The 19826-nt window shown below is 41.4% G+C and overlaps 2 protein-coding genes and 1 long non-coding RNA gene across 4 annotated transcripts in view; 2 read left to right on the plus strand and 1 right to left on the minus strand.

The window, feature by feature from the left end:
- LOC121563190 (nectin-3-like) overlaps positions 1–19826 on the plus strand; it is a 164686-nt gene that overhangs the window by 61173 nt on the left and 83687 nt on the right. The window lies entirely within an intron of this gene.
- LOC121537070 (nectin-3) lies at positions 6510–14829 on the minus strand. The gene is made up of 10 exons (XM_045206643.1): positions 14497–14829; positions 13237–13309; positions 12012–12359; positions 9937–10242; positions 8656–8758; positions 7946–8100; positions 7279–7381; positions 7122–7164; positions 6944–7021; positions 6510–6830 (listed from the first exon to the last, which is right to left on the minus strand). The coding sequence occupies exons 2-9, from the start codon at positions 13289–13291 to the stop codon at positions 6986–6988; spliced, it is 1149 nt and encodes a 382-aa protein (XP_045062578.1). The 5' UTR covers positions 13292–13309; positions 14497–14829; the 3' UTR covers positions 6510–6830; positions 6944–6985.
- LOC123481747 lies at positions 13731–19725 on the plus strand. The gene is made up of 3 exons (XR_006657254.1): positions 13731–14110; positions 17218–17351; positions 19070–19725. It is a non-coding gene; the product is annotated as an uncharacterized LOC123481747 (long non-coding RNA).

Raw genomic sequence — 19826 nt, forward strand, 5'->3', positions numbered from 1 at the left:
TCAGCATGTGTGAATAACACCAACACAAAGAAATGTACGGACTAGTACTGTACACACACACCAACCACTACCACCCCTAAACCCACACACCTGTCTCTTCTTGTTGATAAAAAGGCAGGTGTGCATACTAGGTTAATCTTTAGGAATGTTTTAACTTGATAAGATGTCATGTATTTTGGAAGATGGGGTTGGGAGGAAATTGAGGCTAACACAGTTGATGGTTCTGGAGGGAATGAATCTGCCTTGAACCCCCATGTGGTCTATAAGAGCCACTCCCATATCATCAATCAAGCAGACAGAGCACAGCCACAAAGACCCCACAGGCAACAGCTTGTCCCTGTGTTTCTAGTTCCAAGGCTGAAATCAAATCAAATAAAATGTTATTTGTCACATGCGCCGAATACAACCGGTGTAGACCTTACAGTGAAATCCTTACTTACAAGCCCTTAACCAACAATGCAGTTTTAAGAAAAATAAGTGAAGTAAAAAATAAAATAACAAACAATTAAAGAGCAGCAGTAAAATAACAGTAGCGATGCTATATACAGGGGGTACCAGTACAGGGTGTACTAACCTGTGTGGGGGCACAGGTTAGTCAATACAAGGACTTTACAGTGCACTAACCAAAGCAAGGCCTTGAGTAAACGTTGAACATGGCATGACATAAGTCTCTTTCTAACCTGCATTCTAACTATTAATTTAGTGAAAAGATTAACATTGTAACTAGACCTGCTTTGTAACTCATAATGTAGTGAAAATACCTGCATTCTAACTACTAACTACCTACAGTAACTACTGGTGGACAAAAATGCAATGCTACACTAATGCTAGGCTAAAACAACAAATATCATAGGGTTAATCAGGGATAGGGTTAATGCGTGGATAGGGCTGTGGCAGTCATCAGCCGGTGATTGTCAAGCAAATAACTGCCGGTCTCACGGTTATTGACAGTAATTGACCGTGAATTAACATAAACACATTTAGCATCTCCTGGCGTCCACACATAGCCTACAAGACACTGATGCAGACCTTTGGAACATCTACATTTTAAAAAGTCAAATAAATCCATGTAATATAGCCTACACCTTCACAATAAATACATTATTTATTTTAGACAGGTCTAAAGAAACATGATATGTAGAAAATGTAGTCTATTACAGAAGAAGAGAATAGCATACTCTGAGTTGTCCTTATGTTAGGTCCTGATCTGGCTATGCCATATGGCTATGGGCTACACTAGTTCATTTAGCAGACAAGATTTGCTTAGAATTTCATGGCAATATTTTATAGTATTTTATAGTATGAAGAATAAAATTGAACAAACCTGAATAAAATAGAAAGGATATTTTCTCCAAACAATTTGAGGGAGTGTGCACATGTTGCTATTCTGTGTTGAGCAGTTAACAAAGAAACAGGTCCTCCTATATGCTTAATTTAGAGTTATCTATGTACATTTCATTGTGATACAAACGTTGGGCTATATGTTATGATTTTTAATTCATTCTAAGACTGCATGATGCGACTCTAATGAAGATTTTTTTTAAAGTCGCATGAAAGGCATGAGCTCTGCTTAGTTTTTTGTGCAGGCTGTACACACTTCATCTGTCTCTCATTGACATTTTGACAAGCACTTGATAATGCTTCAAATTTCCCAGCGGCATCCCCTTTGTGTGGCCGTAATGCCCCCTAAAAAAATCCATGCCTTTTGCAGCCAGTGGCCTTTGTGCCCTTAGGCTGAATATAATAATTGTAATTCCCTTCTCCCTGCATGCTGCGTGCTCCGAAGCGCCTCTCACTCACATGGCTCTCTCAAATAGCTCAATTCATATTAGCCAATGCCCGTCACGTAATCGGGTCTTTCTCACAAGCTACAAGTGAAGACAGACACATCGGGGACGCAACTGTACGCATCCTTATTCAATTCCGAGGCGCATATTGAAGATATTGGAAGAACTGTCCACATGTACTTTTCGTCAGCCAACAAGATGAGTAGGCCTAATGAACAGCAAAAGCACTAGCCTATGTCATTCTACAGTCATGGTCAAACGTTTTGAGAATGACACAAATACTAATTTTCACAAAGTCTGCTGCCTCAGTTTTGATGATATCCTCCTGAATGTCATGAAGAGTGATCAGATGAATTGCAATTAATTGCAAAGTCCCTCTTCGCCATGAAAATTAACTTAACCCCCCAAAAAATATTTCCACTGCATTTCAGCCCTGCCACAAAAGGACCAGCTGCCATCATGTCAGTGATTCTCTCGTTAACACAGGTGAGAGTGTTGACGAAGACAAAGCTGGAGATCACTTTGTCATGCTGATTGAGTTAGAATAACATAATGGAAGCTTCAAAAGGAGGGTGGTGCTTGAAATCATTGTTCTTCCTCTGTTAATCATGGTTACCTGCAAGGAAACACATGCCGTCATCATTGCTTTACACAAAAAGGGCTTTACAGGCAAGGATATTGCTGCTAGTAAGATTGCACCTAAATCAACCATTTATCAGATCATCAAGAACTTCAAGGAGAGAGGTTCAATTGTTGTGAAGAAGGCATCAGGGCGCCCAAGAAAGTCCAGCAAGTGCCAGGACAGTCTCCTAAAGTTGATTCTGCTGCGGGATCAGGGCACCACCAGTGCAGAGCTTGCTCAGGAATGGCAGCAGGCATATGTGAATGCATCTGCACGCACAGTGAGGCAATGACTTTTGGAGGATGGCCTGGTGTCAAGAAGGGCAGCAAAGAAGCCACTTCTCTCCAGGAAAAACATCAGGGACAGACTGATATTCTGCAAAAGGTAGCGGGATTGGACTGCTGAGGACTGTGGTAAAGTAATTTTCTCTGATGAATCCCCTTTCCGATTGTTTGGGGCATCCGGAAAATACCTTGTCCGGAGAAGACAAGGTGAGCGCTACCATCAGTCCTGTGTCATGCCAACAGTAAAGCGTCCTGAGACCATTCATGTGTGGGGTTGCTTCTCAGCCAAGGGAATGGGCTCACTCACAATTTTGCCTAAGAACACAGCCATGAATAAAGAATGGTAACTTCGAGAGCAACTTCTCCCAACCATCCAAGAACAGTTTGGTGACGAACAATTCCTTTTCCAGCATGATGGAGCACCTTGCCATAAGGCAAAAGTGATAACTAAGTGGCTCGGGGAACAAAACATCGACATTTTGGGTCCTTGGCCAGGAAACCCCTAAGACCTTAATCCCATTGAGAACTTGTGGTCGATCCTCAAGGGGCGGGTGGACAAACAAAAACACACAAATTCTGACAAACTCCAAGCATTGATTATGCAAAAATGGGCCTCCATCAGTCAGGATGTGGCCCAGAAGTTAATTGACAGCATGCAAGGGCAGATTGCAGAGGTCTTGAAAAAGAAGGGTCAACACTGCAAATATTGACTCTTTGCATAAACTTAATGTAATTGTCAATAAAAGCCTTTGACACTTGCTTGTAATTATACTTCAGTATACCATAGTAACATCTGACAAAAATATCTCATAACACTGAAGCAGCGAACTTTGTGAAGACCAATACTTGTGTCATTCTTAAAACTTTTGACCACGACTGTACTATCCCCCATAGCACAACAGTTTACATATTTTTTTCTGTGTGAGAAATAAATATTCCAAACATATTCTGGGACATTTGTGGGATGCGATAGAGACCAAAGTAATACAACCACTAGCATCAAAACAACTTTTTACGCAATGAGGCTGTGGTAACAGATCAGAACGTTTACCTTAAAATGTTTATAAATTATTAGGCTATTTCTTCACATTATCAGCGAAGCAATGAGCACACAGCAGAAGGCTATAAGCGCAAATGTTCCATTAGCGGGAAAATACCATTATCAAAAGTGACCGCAAATGCGGTTATGCATGTATTGCTTTTATTATAAAGATGCATTTTTATGGTGAAAATTATCTTCCCCAAACTTCAAACTCACGCGCTGCCTATGTATGCCAGTTAGGCTCTACACCCATTATAAAAGCTGATTAATGTGCTTAATTTTAAGAAGTTATTTGGCCACTTTAGTTGTGATACAAACCCTATCAAAACATATAGGCGTATGTGCTAGGCTACATGATTTGTGGGACTATGATTTGAAAAAGTCGCAAAAAAAGATATGTATTGTTTCTTGCCTTACACTGGGCATAATTCACAAGTGATAATATATAATTCACAAGTGATAGGCTAATATTGTCACCAAACAGACTATTCTTGATTTAATCTTGTCTTTACATATACTCCTGCTGTAAAGAGAAGCAATGTACTTAATATTAGGAAAGTTGATACATAAATATAGTAGGTCTAGCCTATAGAAAGCTGATGGGATCCTCCTCTTTTTAATGGAGGTCATCACTCTGTTTTCTCACACAATTGAATAGACTATTGAAATGTTGTGCGACATGAGCTCATGAGCTATCATTAAGTGTTTGATTGCATTTTAGATTACATTTGCATTGATGTCAGAGTGATTAGAGGGACAATAGAGTGCTGCGTACCAGGCAATTAGCAGGTTTGGTAAGCTACTAATGACCATCAGCAGCATCAGAGCTTGGAGAAGCCTAATTACCGTGACTAAACAGTCAAGTGGAATTTGACTGCCTTCATGATTCGTGACCGCCGGTGTGGCGGTAATATCATCACCATAACAGCCCTATGCGTGGATCATAAGGCAGCTGTTAGTGAAGCTTCTGTTCCCAGTGGATCACTAGCCACACCGTTGATTTCCTGGTTCCTCTTATAACTGCTGCCTGTAACAAGACTGCATTAGGCTGCATAATATGAAGGAATGCATTTTGGAGCAACTACAAGTAACACCAACAGCCAGGGTTTTGCTAGTCATTACTGACAAGACACATATTATTTAGATTATACCTGGCCTCCCTTTAGATGGCTTCTACATACACCATACATACATACATACATACAGTGGGGGAAAAAAGTATTTAGTCAGCCACCAATTGTGCAAGTTCTCCCACTTAAAAAGATGAGAGAGGCCTGTAATTTTCATCATAGGTACACGTCAACTATGACAGACAAAAATGTTTTTCCAGAAGATCACATTGTAGGATTTTTAATGAATTTATTTGCAAATTATGGTGGAAAATAAGTATTTGGTCAATAACAAAAGTTTCTCAATACTTTGTTATATACCCTTTGTTGGCAATGACACAGGTCAAACGTTTTCTGTAAGTCTTCACAAGGTTTTCACACACTGTTGCTGGTATTTTGGCCCATTCCTCCATGCAGATCTCCTCTAGAGCAGTGATGTTTTGGGGCTGTTGCTGGGCAACACGGACTTTCAACTCCCTCCAAAGATTTTCTATGGGGTTGAGATCTGGAGACTGGCTAGGCCACTCCAGGACCTTGAAATGCTTCTTACGAAGCCACTCCTTCATTGCCCGGGCAGTGTGTTTGGGATCATTGTCATGCTGAAAGACCCAGCCACGTTTCATCTTCAATGCCCTTGCTGATGGAAGGAGGTTTTCACTCAAAATCTCACGATACATGGCCCCATTCATTCTTTCCTTTACACGGATCAGTCGTCCTGGTCCCTTTGCAGAAAAACAGCCCCAAAGCATGATGTTTCCACCCCCATGCTTCACAGTAGGTATGGTGTTCTTTGGATGCAACTCAGCATTCTTTGTCCTCCAAACACGACGAGTTGAGTTTTTACCAAAAAGTTATATTTTGGTTTCATCTGACCATATGATATTCTCCCAATCCTCTTCTGGATCATCCAAATGTACTCTAGCAAACTTCAGACGGGCCTGGACATGTACTGGCTTAAGCAGGGGGACATGTCTGGCACTGCAGGATTTGAGTCCCTGGCGGCGTAGTGTGTTACTGATGGTAGGCTTTGTTACTTTGGTCCCAGCTCTCTGCAGGTCATTCACTAGGTCCCCCCGTGTGGTTCTGGGATTTTTCCTCACCGTTCTTGTGATCATTTTGACCCCACGGGGTGAGATCTTGCGTGGAGCCCCAGATCGAGGGAGATTATCAGTGGTCTTGTATGTCTTCCATTTCCTAATAATTGCTCCCACAGTTGATCTCTTCAAACCAAGCTGCTTACCTATTGCAGATTCAGTCTTCCCAGCCTGGTGCACTTCTACAATTTTGTTTCTGGTGTCCTTTGACAGCTCTTTGGTCTTGGCCATAGTGGAGTTTGGAGTGTGACTGTTTGAGGTTGTGGACAGGTGTCTTTTATACTGATAACAAGTTCAAACAGGTGCCATTAATACAGGTAACGAGTGGAGGACAGAGGAGCCTCTTAAAGAAGAAGTTACAGGTCTGTGAGAGCCAGAAATCTTGCTTGTTTGTAGGTGACCAAGTACTTATTTTCCACCATAATTTGCAAATAAATTCATTAAAAATCCTACAATGTGATTTTCTGGATTTTTTCTCTCAATTTGTCTGTCATAGTTGACGTGTACCTATGATGAAAATTACAGGCCTCTCATCTTTTTAAGTGGGAGAACTTGCACAATTGGTGGCTGACTAAATACTTTTTTTCCCCACTGTACATACATACATACATACATACATAGATACAGTTGTTGTTCCCACTGAAGAAACAAAGCCCCTCCACCATGACAAGGCTGAGTCCACGAGAGAAGCTGTGGTGGAGGAGGGGCCGAGCCGAGGTTTCTAATGTCACAGTGAATACTGCTAGGGTCTCTGTTCATTAGATGGTTGGAGAATGTGCCTCTTCTTTGCAAATGGTTAGAACAATGGAGAATGTGTGGACTGGAAATCTTCCCACACCCATTGCATGTCTGAGATTCTTCTGGCATCCGCTCTCAGCCTGTCCGGCGATTTCTTTAAAATAGAACAATAAATATACCTGATGAATAGACAATAGCTCCAACAAAATATATTTTTTGTAATATTTAAAAATATTTTTAAAATAAATCATAATGTGTGTTCCTTACATCACGATACTTCTTCCTGATCCGCCTTCCTGGTTTGGAGTGTTAGAACCCAGACGTCCCAGGTTCATCTTCCTCATCCTTGTCATCAGACATTATAACAGTACTATTACATAGCAAAAAGTGGCTGATGTGATAGGGTAATCACGCAACAATGGTGAACTTTAACATAGTCACATACCTGTGGGGGTGCCTGGAACTGGTGATTGGCCATGATTGAATTCCTTGGATATCGTCCAGAAAAAAATATCATATGAATTTGAGCCAATCATCAAGTGAAAATGAAATGTTTTCATAATGCAAAATGATGTTCATAATATTACAGTAGTTGATATTACCAAGGACACTGTCCGTATTTCCTCCTGTACCATACGAGTGCAGCTGCAGTAACAATCAGACATAGAATGACAATGAGTAGAAACCAACAGGCAGCAGAGGTCTCTATGAGGAGAGAGGGGATACAGTTAATATAGGAAACAGTCTGTATTTACAATTACATATAATTGTGTTGACCTAACAAGCATCATGGCTCTGATGCAAACACTTTCCTGCAGAAAGCAAAGAGATAATACTAAGTAATAAGACATGTACATATGCAGTAAGAGATAAGTGTGTATCATGACCATCTTAGTTAGTGGTTATACAGTACCTTCCTGTAGAAAGGGGAATGAGGACATAAGTCTGATACTAACACATGCAGTGAAAGATAAGTGAGCATCTGCCTCAACATTGTTATCCATGCTACATCACATTTCTCATAACCTCATATATGTGTTTTATGTGTATGCCAGTAATGCCTGTATTGTTGCCAGACAAATTTCCCTACGGGATAATAAAGTATTCAGTAAAGTACTCAATCAAGCAAGCAAGCAATCAACCAATCGCATAACAATTATATGCAACTTATAAAACAGTATAAGCTATCAGTTAAGCAACCAGTATGAATACTGTGTGTGTGTGTGTGTGTGTGTGTGTGTGTGTGTGTCTCTCTCAGGTGCTTCTCACCAGAGGATGTGTGTACATAGAGGGAGCCAGTTGCTCGTCCGTAGGGGTTGGAGGCCTCACAGATATAGAGACCATTCAGCTCAGAGCTGAGACTGAGGAGGTGCAGTATGTCTCCCTCTGCTCTCACTGAAGACACAGGCCATGGCTGGACCACTCTGGAAGAGAGAGAGAGGAGAAGAGGGGCTGAGTGTGTGACTGTGTATGTGTGTGTGTCTGTGTGTGTGTGGACGTGTTTAACTATACCTGTGTTGGTCCCCACAAGGTCAAATGCTATTTCTAGTGGGTTTAGGGTTAAGGTTAGAATTAGTGTTAGGGTTAGAATTAGGTTTAGGGTTAGGAGATTGGGTTAGTTTTAGTGTTAGGGTTAGGAGCTTGGGTTAGGTTTAGGGTTAGTTTTTTTGGTTAATGTTAGGGTTAGGGTACGGGTTAATGTTAGGTTTAGGGAAGATAGGATCTTGAATGTGACTGAATTGTATGTCCCCACATGGTTAGATGCGCAATACTTTGTGTGTGTGTGTTTGTTCGCGTGTGTGCGCGCGCGTGTGTGTGTGAAAGACAAATGCATGATTTGACTGCCAGCAAAATTCAAAAACTGTCCTTTAGACATGAACAAACTGAAGCTTCAAGCTAATTTAGATATCACGTCTTAACAAGTTTACCTAACATTTACATTTAAACTGGATTGAACTAGTTTACATATGAGTGAGTACCTGCTCCAGGTGTAGTTGGGTTGTGGGTTGCCGTCTGCTAGACATAGTAAGACTGTGGCTTTAGAGGCCACACTAAGGGTGATGTTCACTGACTGAGGTGGATCTATGAGTGAGTGAGAGAGTGAGAGTGAGTGAGAGAGTGAGTGAGAGAGTGAGTGAGAGTGAGAGTGAGAGTGAGAGTGAGAGTGAGAGTGAGAGAGAGATAGGAAGTCAGTGACTTAGCAGTGTGGAGCCAGGACAACATCTCCCTCAACATCAATTAGACCAAGGTGCTGATCGTGGACTATGGGAGAAAGAGGGGAGAGCACGCCTCCATCCACATTGACGGGGCTGTTGTGGAGCGGGTCGAGACCTTTAAGTTATTTGGTGTCCACATCAGTAAGGACTTAACATGGTCCACACTCACCCACACAGCCCTGTAGAGAATGGGTCTTCAGATCCTCAAAGAATTATACAGCTGCACCATCGAAAACATATTTTCTGAGTGCATCACCGCCTGGTATGGCAATTGCATCGCCCTTGACCAAAAAGCGCTACAAAGGGTGGAACTAATAGGTGTTAATAAAAGGTGGAACTAATAGGTGTTATTCAAAGGGTTCTCCTATGGGGACAGCCGAAAAAACATATTTGGTTCTAGGATAGCACGTTATTATCTAAGAGTGTATAGACAGACAGGGACTGTTTAGAGGGACTACTAGGCTATAGCCAGTGAAGACAGTGAGAGTCTATACTTACAGTGGATGTCTATGGTCTGTGACAGTGATAGTGGAATTTACATTTACAGTGGATACCGACAGTGTAGGACAGTAGTAGTGGAGTATATACTTACAGTGTCTGTCTATAGTGTAGGACAGTAGTAGTTTAGTATATATTTACAGTGTCTGTCTATAGTGTAGGACAGTAGTAGTAGAATGTATTTACAGTGTCTGTCTATAGTGTAGGACAGTAGTAGTAGAATATATTTACAGTGGATGTCTACAGTGTAGGACAGTAGTAGTAGAATATATTTACAGTGTCTGTCTATAGTGTAGGACAGTGGTAGTATAATATATTTACAGTGTCTGTCTATAGTGTAGGACAGTAGTAGTAGAATATATTTACAGTGGATGTCTATTGTGTAGGACAGTAGTATTAGAATATATTTACAGTGTCTGTCTATAGTGTAGGACAGTGGTAGTATAATATATTTACAGTGTCTGTCTATAGTGTAGGACAGTAGTAGTAGAATATATTTACAGTGTCTGTTTATAGTGTAGGACAGTGGTAGTAGAAGACACTTACAATGGATGTTTATGGTGTAGTTGTAGCTCCTTTCTGTTGCCAGGGCAGACTGGTTGACCACACACTGGACCTGCTGCTGATTGGCTGCTCTGGTTGACACCCCGAGCAGGTGGCTGAGTACTGTGGTAGTTCCATTGGCGTGCTGGGTGGAGTTTGTCATTGTCCTCAACAAACTGCCGAATGTACCTGAAATCCACTTCACTTCTGCCTGTGGCTTGGCACCAGCAGCCACACAGGTTGCCAAGACAACCTCATTCTCCCCAATGACAGGAGGAACATCAACTGTCACACTCACTACTGGAGGAACTATGACCAGAAAACAAACAAACAGAGAACAGAAAACATGAACAAGTCACTCATTATTTTGTTTCCCATGTAGCTCAGTTGGTAGAGCATGGCACTTGCAACGCCAGGGTTGTGGGTTTGATTCCCACGGGGGACCAGTATAAAAATGTATGCACTCACTAACAGTAAGTCGTTCTGGATAAGTGCGTCTGCTAAATAACTACAATGTAATTATAAATGTGGAACTATATGTGAAAAACAACCAAAACACACACAGCCTGTCATGTGAAACTTATCCAAATGCTCATGTTACATGACCAACAAACCCTACCATGTTTTCTATCTGGCCAATTGCAATATACATCATTAGTAGCTACACATTTACTGTATTGGAGGTTTGGGCAAATCCGGTTTTAACAGGTTTTAGCTCACCCTGATGATCGGTACCTGCACCTGAGGTATTAGGTTTCACACATCACAAAAGCTGTTTTTCATTTTCAGCAGTTCCATTGAAAAGCCTTCACAGCCCAGTGATTATGCCGTTAAGGGATGCTGTATATATTCCAAATGTGGAACTATACATAAAAAAACAACCAAAACACACACAGCCCGTCATGTGAAACTTATCCAAATGCTCATGGTACATGACCAAACTTGAAATAAACCATGTTCTCTATCTGGCCAATTGCAATATACATTATTAGTAGCTACACATTGACTGTATTGGAGGTTTGGGCAAATCCGGTTTTAACAGGTTTTAGCTCACCCTGATGAGAGGCTCACCACCTAGAACCTAGAACCCTCTATGCAAGGTTCTTCCATAGAATTAGGAATTAGAATATGATCTCTATGGGTTCCTGATAGATTCCCCTGTAAATGGTTCTGCCTAGAACCCTCTATAAATAATAACATATATTTTTTAATGTTTTATTGCCACATAAACAAGATAATTGCAGTGAAATGTGTTGTTTTACAGGGTCAGCCATAGTAGTACAGCACCCCTGAAGCAAATTAGGGTTAAGTGCCCATTTTTTTTATTTCTAAGACATTCTAAGGTTGGTACTGCCACAACCCTACCCCCAACCCCATCAAAGTTGCCCATCCCTGCTCTACTCAGAATAAATTATACAATCACACTCAATTCTTCGTTATTAACACCAACTCCTGAATCAACACTAGAAATGTTACACTGAAAAATCCACACTGCTGGTTCACTCATACTTCAATCTATTCTCCCACTCCCTGCTCAATACAATTACAAAATATCATTTATGTCAGTATTGTATTTGTAAAATGATTAAGGGAATCATTGCACAAATCATATGCACAAATATTCTCATATACTGTAGGTACAGTTTTAAACATATTTAAACATTTATCAGATTACTGGAACTCCTGATGTTAAAGTTTAAACAATTAGATAAACACTAATGCTCATGCACTATTTAAAAGTAAGAAAAAAATTACAATAAAGATTTCTATGTAGAAACCTTCTTGCCTTTCAAAGAATCAGCAAATAACAATTTCTTCCAAAAACAGATCTTAGGATAAAAAAAGGTTATAGGTCGAATCGTATCCCTCTGGAAAGAACCCCTTTGGCACCCTTTTCTCTAAATGTAGAGAAGATGGATGTTCCTTGGCAAAGTAAAACCTGTAGATGAGGGCTCTGCTCTTGCTTAAATAATGAACCTTCCAACTATTTAGCTTTCTAGTATTGATTATCACAAACAGTCTTTCTACACTGTCAAAAGAAGAAACAGTGATACAAAGAGTGAAGGAAGAGTTCTTACCAAGCACAGTCAGAGGAATCTCTGTATTGTATGCTCCACTGGGGAAAATACTGAATATACATGTGAAGGTGCCTTCATCCAACAGTCTGACAGCTGTTATTCTAATAGATCCAAGGTTTTCTGATGGGTTTCCAATAAACTGGACTCTACCTTTCAATCCATTTGGTGCAATAAAGTTAGTAACCCCATTGGGATAAATCAGCAGAAAATTATGGTTCTGTGTTTTTTCCAAAGTACTTTTCTGCCATGTTATCTGTTCGAGGTCCTCGGTTGTCTCTATCAGTCTGCAGGATAAGTCCACATCCTCCCCCTGTACCACAGTCTTGCGTCCTCCAATCACCTGTATAGCTGGAGAGAAAACACAAGCCAAAAACACTGTCCAAAAGATACCTGTAGAATAGATGCTTATGAACTCTAATAAACAGAGATGTTACCTAAACACACCGATAAGACCATGATTTGTATTTAGCTGTACTTATGAACTATGATATCCTATTGATATTGAATTGTGGTTATTGCAATAACAAATGTGCCAATTTCTCAATATTTGACACAATGCACATTTGGGCAGCCATAGTCAGAGGAGATGGCTAAAGCACATACTGATCTGGGTCCAGTCTAGTCTGAAACCACTTAGTGAATATGTTATTAGAATAATAAGCCAAAAGCCCTGACTCTATCCCTACACTTATTCTAGAGTAAGATATTCAATACATTCCCAGATACTTGGGCATGCTCAGCATGTCTCAAAACATACTGAGTTAAAAACATAGTAAACATACTGAGTTAAACACATAGTAAACATACTGAGTTAAAAACATAGTAAACATACTGAGTTAAAAACATAGTAAACATACTGAGTTAAAAACATAGTAAACATACTGAGTTAAACACATAGTAAACATACTGAGTTAAAAACATAGTAAACATACTGAGTTAAAAACATAGTAAACATACTGAGTTAAAAACATAGTAAACATACTGAGTTAAAAACATAGTAAACATACTGAGTTAAAAACATAGTAAACATACTGAGTTAAAAACATAGTAAACATACTGAGCTGATGTGTGTGCCTTATTGTACCCTAAAAGGACCAGGACTACAATTTAATGGTGGGATTGTGTGTTTGGTGGGTGTTATTTTCTGCCTGGTATTAATAAGAAAAAAGTGACAAAAACATGAGCGTAATAATATGACATTTGATGACTTCAATTGAAAACCTACTTTCTGTGTCCTTCTGGATGATGAGTAGAATCACACAGCACAGCTTCTGTAACATGCTTTGCTCTTCTCATTGCTAGGGTCATAGGGGAAATGTAATTATGGAATTGTATTACATTTTGAGATTGCCGTTTGTAATAATGAGGACCTATTCATTGTTTATGCAAAACAGTTATGTAGGCTATCTCAAATGTAAAATAATGTTGAATGCAATGCAATTTATTCGAGCAATGGTCTGCAATCACCACTCTTTGATGGAGACTATGCACATCTTGCAAAGTAGCTGTTCGGATTTCCGGTATTTAGCCCTCCGAAAAGGCTCACCAGGAAGCACACAATGTCATGACTCGTGTTTTGTCCTTAATTTTATTTTAAATCAAATGACCACAGGGCATAAACCTGAATTACAACAAACAAATAATGACCATATATTACTCAAATATATAATGTAAATATTATTCAAATAATATAATCATAATGTAAATAATGAAAATCAAATAAGCCTACAACACCATCAAAAATGTGGCAAATCTGGTTTAAAACAGCATTGGCTACATCACCCAGAATGCCTAGTGCCAGAGGAGCATGCGCACAGCGACTCCGCCGTTGCCACGGATGCTGCCACAGGACACAGAACCATGCCACGTCCAAAGGACCCACCCACACATGCAACACAATGCGGCGCTCCACCATGGATCACCGAACCAAACCACCGCTATCACCACCGCCACCAGAAACCAGCAGAGTGCTCCGAACAATCAGCACAACGCAAATGGCTGACAATGATAGCCTAATGCTATACAGCATCTGTTTAGCTGAGCTACCGCACCCAGCGAGCTACAAGTTACTCTCCGCCAACTAACACCGACACAGTGAGGTAAACGTTCAGTGCTCAAACATATAAGTGACTTAAACATTAATGCTAGACTGTGAGTAGTTCGCAGTTACATACCAACGGGCTGTGTGCTCCTGATGATTGTCTGCGGTGAAATGATTACCAGGTGCCATAATTTAAGTCTCTAGTGAAGCTGTGCATGCGCACATAACATAACATATCCGAGCGTCTAAGAAACTTAAAGAATTGAACACATCAGACCCATTTGCTTCTCTTTTATCTATTTATATATTTTTTTTCTTTTCCTGAGTGAGCTAGAAGTCTCAACAGTAGCCTACACCTTATTACAAAAATAAACCAACAGTTCTATATTGGTCAGTAGTATTGAAACCAAACAGATGAATCTGTAAATGTAATAGGCCACTAACCTGTGATGAATGTAAGTTCCTCTGCTGAAGTAGCTGAGACATTTGTTTTTTGCTGTTTGTGCTGACAGACAAATGTCCTGCTGCTCCTGTAGGAAACAGTTATTGAGTAAGCCACAGCAGCTATTGCAACATGGGGTGGATCATGGATGAGACAGTCTAGTCTCCACCCCACTCGTAGAATCCTGGCTTTTCATAAGCTGTGGACTACCTCTTCGAAAGCCAATACCACTACTGGTTATGAAACATACCCATAGGCCTCATTACAAACAAGAATGATGGGACACAATTATTTTTGTCTTTAAGAAAAACAAAGTTAAATACAACAACAGGCCAGATTCTGTATGACTTGGGACCCCTCTCTCTGATGAAACACTATATATACAATAGTATGTGGACACCCCTTCAAATGAGTGGATTCGGCTATTTCAGCAACACCCATTGCTGACAGGTGTATAAAATCGAGCACACAGCCATGCAATCTCCATAGACAAACATTTGCACTAGAATGGCCTTACTGAAGAGCTCAGTGACTTTCAACGTGGCACCGTCATAGGATGCCACCTTTGCAACAATTCAGTTTGTCAAATTTCTGCCCTGCTAGAGCTGCCGCGGTCATCTGTAAGTGCTGTTATTGTGAAGTGGAAACATCTAGGAGCAACAACGGCTCAACTGTGAATTGGTAGGCCACACAAGCTCACAGAACGGAACCACCGAGTGCTGAAAATTGTCTGTCCTCGGTTGCAACACTCACCATCGAGTTCCAAACTACCTCTGGACGCAACGTCAGCACAATAAATGTTCGTCGGGAGCTTCGTGAAATGGGTTTCCATGGCCGAGCAGCCACACACAAGCCTAAGATCACCATGCACAATGCCAAGTGTCGGCTGGTGCGGTGTAAAGCTCGCCACAATTGGACTCTGGAGCAGTGGAAAGGAGGTATAATGGTCTGGGGCTGTTTTTCATTGTTCGGGCTAGGCCCCTTAGTTCCACTGAAAGGAAATCTTAACACTACAGCATACAATGACATTCTAGACCATTCTGTGCATCCAACTTTGTGGCAACAGTTTAGGGAAGACCCTTTCCTGTATCAGCATGACAATGCTCCATCCACAAAGCGAGGTCCATACTGAAATGGTTTGTTATGATCGGTTTGGAAGAACTTGACTGGCCTGCAGAACCCCTTTGGGATGAATTGGAACGCCAACTGCGAGCCAGGCCTAATTGCCCAACATCAGTGCCCGACCTCACTAATGCTCTTGTGGCTGAATGGAAGAAAGTCCCCGCAGCAATGTTCCAACATCTAGCGGATAGCCTTCCCAGAAGAATGGAGGCTGTTATATCAGCAAAGTGGTACCAACTCCATATTAATGCCCATGATTTTGGAATGAGATGTTCGACAAGCAGATGTCCACATACTTTTTGTCATGTAGTGTATCATACAGAATGAGTGATCGACATCCACAAATGAATGCATACCATATGAAACGTAACATATCATACTAAATGGAGTGTCTCGCATTTACATATAGAATAATACGAAATGCTCTGAACTAGGAAACTCTGTAATGTCGGACTTGCTATCTGGTTGAATATGGCACGTGCATATGCAGGAACCTCTCTTTATACTTCTATTGGTACATTTAGAAGTTTGGACAGGAGTGAGGTGGGCGCGCTCCAGTACAGTAGGTGGCGTTAATGCACAATAACGTTGGATGCCATCTGGCGATAAACCCCACAGAAGAAGGGGCGGGGGCGACAACGGTAGCAAACTAGCCATACGCCTGTAGACAGTCTTCTTTGCCCCTGCTTGTCAGGCACTGTTTTCCTGCTGTTCTGTTAACGATGGTTAGTGCAGATGTTCAGCAGGCAGGAGTGAAGCACACTTTGTCCTACAGTAGCTTAGCCAGCTAGTCCTAAGGACACGGTGTCGCTAACTATCAAGCTAGCCAATACACGGTGTCGCTTTAGCCGGGAGGCAGGGACAACCAGTGTATTTTTAAATATATATTTATTCACAAAATTAGTGCAGTGGGCCTTTAATAATCCTGTATTAGCAGACCGATATAGATGTCTGCAGCGCCAGCATGGGGGAAAAGATGTCAAGCATTGTCCCAATAAATCAATAAAGTTGCCTTGTATAACCAGACTGGCTGTTATAGTAATCATCTCATCATACAGCTTACAACCAAAAGGCTATAATCATGCAGAAACAGGCCAGGGCTATCATGTTTTATGTGAGGATGCAGAGCCCACTGCCAGGTAGTACCAACTCCACGATTCTGTAAGAGGCTCACAACAACAGGTTTTGAAACCTCTTACCCTGGCAATTTGACAATTAAACTCATGGGTACACTTGCAATGGCTGCCAGTCCTGACTTGATTGGGAACACCAGGCCTATGATTTCTTAATCCGGCCCTGATTGTGTGTAGTTGTGGGAACTGTTGCAGTGGTCAGCATCACTGTGGTGACCTTGTTCAGAGACTGCAAAGTTAATGGTTTACTCTTTACACACACAACCTCGATTTCTCGTTGAGTCTACAACTTCATTCACATTACCTAAACTCAGCAGGAGATACCGTTTTTTTGTGATGTGTTGATGCTTCGAAAATACAAAAAAAGAATACAAAAACTCACCTAAGATTAGATATACTCAAGAATACTTAAAGACTGTTCTGAAATAACATTCTTCTCTCCCTGTTGGTTTTCCCTGCTCTTTGCAGACTGTATATTGCACAGGTAACTAACCTCCTACAACCATCCGGAAGTCTCGCGAGGTTACATTCTGTTACGATGCGCAGCGGTAATCTTTCTGGTAATTGCGGGGCTTAGAGACAGAACCCTGGCAGTAAAAATGGTAGGTCAATATAATTGTACTGAAATTACAAATTGCATGAGCTTTTACATGTACTTACTTACTTAGTCCTCTTCATCCCGGTGGGACTGCAACAATCTTCTGCCACTGAAGTCTATAGTTGTTGTGCTATCAGCCTGGGTGATTTTGCGCTCAGCAGTTTATCTATGGCCAGCCTTCTCTCATCTATTTTCTTCAATGTATCATGTGTTAACCACTTCTTACCCTTCTTCTTTCTAAAGACAATAACTTTCTTTGGTGTTTCTGTGTGTGTATTCTTGATGTTACTCCACATGGTTTCAACTGTGCCCTGGTCTTCTTCCTCTGCATTGGCTAATGGACTGAAGCGATTTCCTAGCTCGGTGCTAAAAGCTTTCTTTATTTTAGGAGATGTGAGCTTGTTGATGTCAAAGACTTTCTGCCCTTGCTTTATGGTGTGGCTCGCAGCTTCAGCCTCACCTGGGCTATTAGCAGGTAGTGGTTGCTGTTGCCCCTCGGTGGACCTTGACATACTGCAGAGACCTTTGCCATTTATTTTTGATAATGATGTGGTTGATTTGGTTGATGGTGTGACCGTCTGGGGATCTCCATGTTATCTTATGGATGTCTTTGTGAGGGATGCGTGTGACACCAAGCACACAGCTGTTATTGATGCAAAAGTCGACAAGCCTTTAACCGTTGTTATTGATGATACCACAGCCGTCTTTCCACATATCCTGTTCACAGTCTGAGTTATCGGCTCCAACCTTGGCATTCAAACCTCCCGTTATCATGATCACATCGTGTTGTGGGACCTTGGATACTGCTTGTTGTAGCTGCTCCTACCAGTCATCCTTGTCCACCTCCTCTGCCTTGTTGGTGGGGGCATAGCATTGCAGGATGGTGAACTTGCAGTACATGGAGTCAAATCTTGCTCAATGATGGGTTCCCATTCCAAGAGTGATTTGGGAGCTGTTCTACTGATAATGAGGGCTACAACACTAGAGTGGGAATCATCCTTTCCTGAATAGAGTATTGTTGAGCCATCGCTTGTCACCTTGCGTCCAGAACCAGTCCACTTGTGTACGCTTTCACAGGATGTCCACGTTGTACCTGTCCATCTCTCTGATAACTTGAGCTGCGTTTGAAGTTTCTAACATGGTGGGGACGTTCCATGCTCCAAGACGGACTGTAGTTTTGGTCCCTGGAAAACTCCTCATCGAGCTCCTGATTTCCCGGGTAGGCCTTTCATCTGAAGCCATCATAGTGTCAATGGATTGGTTGGAGTTTCCTTTTGGGTCCCTTGTTGTTGTAGTTTTCAAAGTTGTTGCAGTTTCTGTAACAATGTGTCTTTTTATGGGCTGGGGTTGTTAGCCCCACACCCAACCCCCAACCTGGAGGGCCTGGTGCTGTGTTTAGTCTGGCCTCTCACCTGGAAACTGCCCGGCATGGTTGAACCTGCCTGGGGCCAAAACCCCACCGGTATAGCTTTCAGGATCACTGAAACACGCAAGCTTCCCCACAAACAACAAGGAAACAGCACTCAGGGAAGAGCTTTTACATGTAATTACCTTTGACTGTGTAATGGTTTGGGACAGGCATCTGCAGGTCTCTTGTTGGTCAGGAGTGGCATTTCATTATCCTGGGGCCAACTAAAACCAATGTTGCCTTGAAGGAATTCCACAGTCTGCTCTTTATGTTCCATCTCTCTATAATGCCATTCGCTTTTGTCGTTTTCTTAGGTGCAGCAGGAATGCAAAGAGGAGTTGATTTATGAAAACTGTCTAGCAACGGATGCTGAACAACACTGTCAACATGGACCCACAACACTGAGAGAAAAGGAGGCAGAGTAAACAGGAGGAGGACAGAGGGCGACTGAGGGGTGGAGGTGTGGGTGAGAGAATGTACAGCACTTCTATTTCAGGCGTTGACCACCTGATAACAACAGTGCTGAGTTGATGGAAATATATGGACGTCATTTGTACCAGAGCATGAGCAACAGATACACCTCTGTACTATATAGGCAGAAGGTGGTACTCAGGGTTAATGGCTGGCGAGCCTGTTGTGGGCTAGTATTTGCATAGAAGATGGAAATCTAAGGCTTGTTTACAGAAAACAACAAGCCCATGGGTTTTTATCTATGGATCAAATGCAATATATCTCAGAAAGTCACACGTTGTTTCTAGATAACTGTGGCGTCCCTGCCATATTTTTCTATTCAGAAGAACATTCAAATAATGTATCCACCCAGTTGATGTGTGTCCAGGCCCTGAAATAGATATAAAGCAATAAGGTCTGGTAGCTGGGTGTAAGGAACTAGATCTACACTTCCAGTCAAAAGTTTGGACACACCTACACATTCAAGTGTTTTTCTTTATTTTTACTCTTTTCTACATTGTAGAATAATAGTGAAGACATCAAAACCATGAAATAACACATATGGAATCATTTAGTAACCAAAAAAGTATTAAACAAATAACATTTATTTTGTATTTGAGA

This window comes from Coregonus clupeaformis, chromosome 23 (genome assembly GCF_020615455.1).
Source record: "Coregonus clupeaformis isolate EN_2021a chromosome 23, ASM2061545v1, whole genome shotgun sequence".
In the NCBI taxonomy this organism is placed as follows: domain Eukaryota; kingdom Metazoa; phylum Chordata; class Actinopteri; order Salmoniformes; family Salmonidae; genus Coregonus; species Coregonus clupeaformis.